The following is a 7,935-nucleotide window of genomic DNA, read 5'->3' as shown; positions in this document are numbered from 1 at the left end:
CACTCGGCACACACTAAAGTTGAACTTTCTCAGCTTCAACTGAGAATCTATTTGGCACTAACTAGAACTTAGTTAATCCTTACATCATGTGTCTCAGTGTGTCCATCCTCTGTGTCTTAGAGTATGTCATCAATGCACTATTTCATCAATGGCTTAGCTGATCCTTATACTTCATTACAACATCATAACTTCAACCTTTCTCTAGGTACTCTAGTTACATCTTATTGATTGCCACCTCCTTGTCAATCAACCAATTGATATTATTTGGATCACTAAAGAAATTATCATTCTTGTAGGTAGCAAGTTTGACATCAATGACAAAAAAATGATTGAAACATTCTTTACCAGTTCCATTTCTCTTCATTCTTGATCTTTTCAATCATTTCCAACATACGAAGCATCAATGATTGGGGGAAATTCAGATTCTTTGTTTCCCTATATTCAATCTATCAAAAATATTATTGCCCATTACTTCCTTCAAAAGTTTCATTTAAGGGAGAGGTCTAATTAGAGGATTGACCCTAGTGTAGGGAGTTTACTTTTCTTTCAACCTCATAACTCTATCAAATAATTGACTAATTAATCTCATAGTAAATTCACCAATAATAACTAGGCTTGATTAACTCCCTTGTTCTATTCTCCCAATGGTTGTATCATAAAGTATCATTACCTAATTGGACTTGATCCCCAAACCTAGTTTTTGATGGTTCCAAGTGATTGGGGTTTATTTTCTTCTTATAACAACACACTTACTAGCTTTATGTTCTAATAGAGGATAGGTTAAACATGTATTTTGAGGCTACTCAGTGATAATATTTTTGATCTCGAGAACCTAACTTTAATTTAAGGGGACTCATTATCACACACAATCCTAGTTATGTCTAGGGCTTAATTGTCAATTTAATTAACCCCCGCATTTCCCTTTCTGATTCTTTTTTGAAAGGTGTTAAACTTCAACGAAGCATTTGTTGTATTCCTAATCACTTGTGATTCACTATCAGAATTTCTTATCTGTGAACCTCTGTTGTCAAAAGAAACAAATAGTGAAGGGAGGTTACTTTCTGAATCCAAAGGCCTTCTGATCTTTTGTCAAATTCTTCCTTCCAAACTCTGAAAGCTCTTTTTTCTATCTAAACTCTCTAAGTCAAGAAGGTTGAACAATTGCTTTTCCCCTGAATATATCATATTTTCTTTAGATATACCCTAATTTTTACTCTCTATTGGTATAGCTGATTGCACAAAAGCATGTTTGTGGAAGATGTTCTCCCATGGCTTTTGTGACTAGTATTATAATTGTTAAACTTGATTTTTCCATCAATTGTTCTTTATGAATTCAAATTGGATTGGTGCCTTAAGGAACCCATAAAATGTGGAATAGACCTCCATTCAATTCTCCTAAATTCTATTTTTTTTTCGAATAGAATTTTTATTCATTTATTTTAATTAATATTTTACATGAAAGAGGAGAATCAAATTTCATCATGTAAAGCACACAAAGTACAATATTTTAGCACTTGATTTTTTAAAAAAAAATCATGTTTGCTAATTTTTCTCTTAATCAAAACAATAAAATGTTGTTATAAGTAGTTAATGTCATCAAAAAAATAGATAACATGATAATGATTAATGAACTTAAATTTGAATAGTGATAAATCAAGAAGAAAATATGCTAGCAATTGTAGAAATTGAAAACACATAGAAAATAGGATAGGAAAAAATATTGCAAAATTACACAAACAGAGATTTTTTACACACTAAAACATGAACACTTTATTCATATCTGCAAATACATATTTCCTCTATTAGGAGGTCTTCCACAATCAATACAAGTTGCAATTACTTTCTATACAGAAGTATATATTTTTTAATATCAAAAGAATTACATGACTTTTATATAGTCTACAACCTATGTAGACTTCTTCCTATCTAAATTAATTATGTGATGGACTTTAAAACAAATAACAAACTACAACATAACCAAGGATCGAATTACAAAAATAGTGACTTTTCACAAACTCAAGTATAGATAAATTGTGCATGCCTAGCATGTTTTATTGGAAGTAACTTGTTACCATTTATTCATAAACTAGAACAAACTCCACATGTTCTACTCTAATATAAACATTTTCAAACTACATGACAAGTGGTGGAAGTTGAGTTAACAATCCATGCAAACTGGGAAAACAACGAATTGGAGTTAGTGGTGACTTCAACATCACTAAAAAAATCTAAAAAATAATATTTAAAAAAAAACTAAATTAAAATAAAAATAAATTAAAATAATTTTGCCCCTTAGTCCTTAGCTCTAAGTTGAAGAGGTTTCAAGCACCTGTGGGCCTGTGTCAAATTCCTAAATCTATTTTGTGGTGGCCTTCACTAGTTGGTAGCTCGCATGCTTTGTGCCTCACTGGGCTACCTCGCAGGTCTGAACCCTCCATCAACAAAAATAGGAAAAGAAAAACTATAGTTAAAACTGAAGATTTAAAATATAATCTTATGTGAACAAATTATATTATTAATAATTTTTAATTTAAATAAAAAAATATTTACTAAAATATTTTAAATAGATTAATAATTATTATTTATTTAAATTCAATTTTTCAAATATGGAAAAAAATCATTTAAAAATCCATCAAAAAATCTATAATGAAAAATTAAGAGAAATACAAAAAATAAGTGAAAAAATAGTAGTGTATGTAACAAATATTCTATTGACTAAATAAATTATAGAAACAAAAAAAAAATTAAATAAAAGTTTGAACTAATATAAAAAAAAAAATTGAAAATAATTTAAAAACTAAAATCTAAATCAATTTTAAAAATCAAAATTTAAATAAATAGAGATCACAACATGAAGATCACGAGTAATTATATTTTTTAACGAATAGAAAAAGAAAAATAATAGTGAAAAGTAGAGATAACAATTAATAAATATCAAAACAAGAGTTAAATGTGGAGTAAGATAGAAATTGATTCATAAATAATTAATGATAAGGATTTACAATTTTCTGGCCAAAATGTCAACTTTTCTGGCCAACTAGCCTATCGACTAAAAAATTAAGACTTATAATTTTTTCACATAATATACAAAAATAAATAATTATATAAAAATTATAAATATCTATTAACATTTAAAATCTTTTATACTATTACAAAATTCAGCTTAAACATAATAAATCAATTTCAACCATCTATTATTTGATAAGTAGGAGATAATTTCCACAGCAAGATGTGAATATCAGGAAGGAAGTTCTGGGGCTTCACCTCTATGAGCATCACCTAGATCCAATGAGTGCTAAGTGTTCTATTTATTCTCATGAGAGATGGATTCATGTTGAATTACTACTCATGAAATATGGATCAATGAGTTTGACTCAAAAATCATACAGTTAAATCCTGATATTCACATCACCATCTATTATTTAACAAATTACTACTACTCTTTACCTTCGCTTCTTATACTCGTCGGAAAAGTTTTTTTTAAAGCACGGACATTCTGAAGGGTATCAAACGCAAACGTTGTATAAAATTGTTTCATTTTGACAGCAGTCATCATCACAACATTTCTCTCCTTTCTGCTCACGCCCATGGAAAACATTGATCATTACGGAATGAAGAAATTGTTTTAGCGCATCAAAATGTAAGGCTCCATACTGCCTTTCCATAGATGAAATATCGAAGCAGGATTAAATGATGGCTGCAGGATTAGATGATGGCGTTCGCAAAACCTTTCAGACCCAGACACAAGAAGATTGTAGACGACACTTGCAAAAATTGTTAATTTTTTAAATTTTTGTCGTTTCATGGGTGTCCCATTTTAACTAAGGATTTCATGGGCTGTGTGAACGATGCGACGGGAAGTTGGAAGGAGAAAAAATGTGAGATTTGTGATGGAATGAAAGTTGTTTGGAGTCGTGAATCTATATGATATATGATGTGGTCAGTTTAAAGTAGGGAATTTGTATGGTGGATAAATTGCAAAGAAAGTGCATCACAATTCTTGTTATGTCCTGCCCACAACTACTGGGTCATGGCCATCATAGTATGAGAGGATTTCTATTATCAATTGTGCCTGTTCATGAGTCGTGGAGTCTTTTAGAACTTTTGAGAAAAAAATTTCTATTTTTGATATTTTTTGAATTTAAAAAAAAATTACTTCTAAAAAAATGAGATCCGACCAATCATAAAAGAGAAGTTCTGAAATTTTGATCACAAAAATTAATTATGATCTATTACTGAAAACATTAGTTCTCTAATGCAACTAATGAAACATCTGAAGGAATTTACCCTTTTCAAGTATACCAATTGCAGCTTATAGCTTGAACAATCTACAGATTATCCAATAATATTGAATTCATATATCTTTCACAACACTTCATTAATCAAATAAGTAAAAGACCACAACACAACAGTAAATTGTGAATTAAAGAGGTCTTGAATTTGAATCTACTCAATTTTAACTAATATTGACAATTATTAAGAATTATAGCTTATTGTTTAAGTAATCCACATGTTATATTACAAGTGCAACAGTCCACTTTTAATGGCAAATTCTACTGACTGATCAAGAGCCTCCTGCAATTGGTACTTATAAGAGAAACCCATATCCAACAATTTTTGTGAAGAAGCAGGCAAGTATACATGAGCTCCATGATCATCTTCATTCAACCTATAGCACACAATTAGAGCATTAGAAACATTCTTTGGATTTTAAATATTCAAAGGATAACTTCAAAATAAAAATAATAATTGTTTGCTTACTTTGAAGAGTTCCTCAATTGCGGATAATTTTTCGAAAGCAAATCGCTCATACCCTTGACACTAATGGACTCAGATGAACAGACATAGCGATTTTGGGCATCAGTTTGTTCCATCAAGAATATATGGGCATTGCAAGTATCATCAATATGAACAATTGGTATACATCCCAGCATGAATTCGCCAAACTTCATCGTCTCATAATATTCGTTATTTCCTGTTAAATGTGTTCCAATTAGAACTATATAGAATCATGACTATCAATTAGAACTATTGATTCAATAGTAATCTAAATCGATTATTTTCTGTTAAATGAGATCACATTAGAACTATATAGAATCATGACTATCAATTAGAACTATTGATTTAACAGTAATCAATAAATACACATGATTTATACCTCCAAGGAGACCTAATATTGATTGAGCAGATGTTACAGTACTTGTATCTGTAAGCCAAGGCCCAATCACCAAACCTGGTAGGATGCTCACCACCTCAATGTTATTATTAAGGCCATAATTAAGGGCCTCTTGTTCTGCTAATGTTTTAGCTATCGCATACCAAGCTACCTTATGTGTCTGAGATTTAAGAAAATTAATGGGACTCCAACAACTTCCATCCAGGCATGTGTGGGTGAATTCCCCCTTGTCATTCATTGGAGAAGCAGCTGCAACGGATGAAGTGTAAACAAAACGTCTAACAGATTTAGCTCTTACACAGGCTTTCATAACGTTTTGTATCCCATTTACAGCAGGTACAATAAAATCGTCCTGTGAAACAACATCCCTTCCACAAAGCTTAATAGAAGGATTTAGGTTAAATGAATAAAGAGGAGAGAAGTGATTTCATCTACTTACGGGATTAGCCTTTGTAAAATCCATGGGACTGGCGACATGAAATACTCCATGACAGTGCTCCACTGCTGAATCAAAGCTACCCTCTATACACAAATCAGCTTTGAAGAGGTTAAGCCTTTCTTCTGCCCCGGGCAGCTTCAACAAGGGCCCAGCTTTTGTCTCGTCCCCTGCATATAATCAACCCATACACAACTGAGACGACTTACATCATAATTCTTGATTCTAATAGTAGTTTTTGTACATTTGATTTAAAAACCAAATTACCTGGGTTTCTAAGGGTGGCGTTCACATTATAACCACTTTCTAGCAGATTTTTCACTAACCATGAGCCGATGTATCCCGATGCTCCAGTTACACACACTCGTTTAACAGTCTCCTTACCTTCGTCGTCCATTAAATTACTGGTTTAGAAAAATTGACTGAAAAACTTTTCAGAGATTTTCGGTATTTCTACGACCATGTATTCAAGATATGTGTTCTGGTCGAGGACATAAGCATGCTTATCTCCTTAGATCTCAACGAGCTACCTCCACCACACAAATCTGTGGTGTCATAAACAGATAATTCTCCATTCTTAGCATGGGCGGGATGATAATTCGCATCTATGGTCATTATTGAGATATTTATTAGCTTATGTTTTCCATCGGTTTTATATATGTTTGAAATATTTTAGAATATTTGTTTATGCCGTTGAAAATATTTTTATTAAATTTGAGTATTTTTTTTTGGTAATGAATGGAAGGTTAGATTATTTATTTTCAGTTAATGAGGAAAAGTAGGTTTTTAGAGGACTTGAAACCTCATTCAGACTTTACAAAAGTTATTACAATTAAACTTCACAATAATTCAAGTCTAAACATCACTCCTAATATAAAGACAGAAATAAAAAATCAAATGGACACTACCAAGACCAAAGCAAAAAACCAATTAAACCAACTCCTTGGAAAAAGTTACCATTTCCACTCAAGATCTATCATCTCATGTTAAACACCTTGGATGTTGAGGAGATCTCAAAGAGGATCAACAACCAACTTCTTCTTTGTGCTCAACTACATACACTTGCCAGACCCAACTCCTTGCCCAACATAATCACCGGTTTCTAAGTCCAACACCAACATGGCGCTAGACACCATCTGCAATTGACTTCTTATGACCTTTGTGTAGAGTAGTCTAAACCTCTTCAACCCTAACATTGACAGAACTATAATTCATATTTAAGTTCTTGATAGTATTGAATGTCTATTTCTCCTTTTTCAAAGAATGTACATGGACATTAACTATTATTATTTGTTGAGATTATTTTTTAATATTACGTGTTAAGTTTAAGTAGACTCAAATTCAAGAGGAGAAGCTCCTATTTTAATGTTGTGTTGTAGATTCTATTTGATAACTATATTTTTTATTATAATAAAAATTAAAACTTTGGTTTTTCTAATGTTAATCTATATATTAATTATATTGAAAGAATATTCCTTAAATAAATTCTAAAATAATCTCTATGGGTGTATTAATTATTAAAGTTGTAATCAAGTTAAATTTTCTTATTAAAAAAACTTTACATACTCTACCATTTGAAAGTCATTCAATTCACTTTTGATTATAGATTAATGCTCTATTAACAAAGTCCCTACATATTGTGTTTAAATATCCTTATTTTTAAAAATATATTGATCTAGCAAGTCCTTTTTTCTTAGTGCACTCCATCAAGATTATTTTGATTCCTTCCTCTCTTTATACTTGTTGGTAAATAGATTTGCCACAGTAGAATATGCCCAACGGAGTGTGTAGAAAACCGTTCACAATAGTTGGATAGGCCTTTGATATCTAGTCTTCCTCTACATTTAGAGGGGCAACTCCCTCATAAGATAAAAGATGTGATTTTTCAATAAAGATAAAGAACTTAGAGAATAGGAAGGAAAACCATTGATAGCAAATGTAGCACATGCCTTCAACGTTTTCATTAGAATGATGTAACTATTAATGAGAGCTATCAAGGACTACACTTGAGAACTTTCACCAACACAATGCTAATTTAATCATCCACAAATACTCACATCATACCATGAAAGTAATCATAGATGAATCAACACTTTAACAATTCAGATTCCTTGGAGAGAGAATGCCAAATGTACTTCCTTTTATTTCTTGCACCAAGAAAGAAAGAAATAATTGATTACACAAAAACAACAATTGTACACACTTTTCAAAAATTGCTTTGTTATCAGAGCATAAGTGTTTCCCATATCCAAGTCCAAAAAGTCCCTTATTACATTAAGATTTAGGAATTTATAGCCAATCTAGAACAACCAACTTTTTGGGT

At 31.2% G+C, this 7,935-nt stretch overlaps 1 protein-coding gene across 1 annotated transcript; it reads right to left on the bottom strand.

Annotated features, from left to right (window-relative positions):
- Positions 1-4,454: 4,454 nt before the first annotated feature.
- On the bottom strand, positions 4,455-6,164 carry LOC149568469 (putative anthocyanidin reductase). Its single transcript, XM_089817567.1, has 5 exons — positions 5,880-6,164; positions 5,616-5,782; positions 5,159-5,528; positions 4,762-4,975; positions 4,455-4,669 (listed from the first exon to the last, which is right to left on the bottom strand). Exons 1-5 carry the CDS (start codon positions 6,007-6,009, stop codon positions 4,519-4,521), a joined length of 1,032 nt encoding a protein of 343 aa, XP_089673693.1. The 5' UTR covers positions 6,010-6,164; the 3' UTR covers positions 4,455-4,518.
- Positions 6,165-7,935: the final 1,771 nt, after the last annotated feature.

The sequence above is a fragment of the Cupressus sempervirens genome, chromosome 3, assembly GCF_028749045.1.
Source record: "Cupressus sempervirens isolate cs-2001-9-10 chromosome 3, ASM2874904v1, whole genome shotgun sequence".
Classification (NCBI taxonomy): Eukaryota; Viridiplantae; Streptophyta; class Pinopsida; order Cupressales; family Cupressaceae; genus Cupressus; species Cupressus sempervirens.
This window is presented reverse-complemented; position numbering and strand designations above follow the sequence as displayed.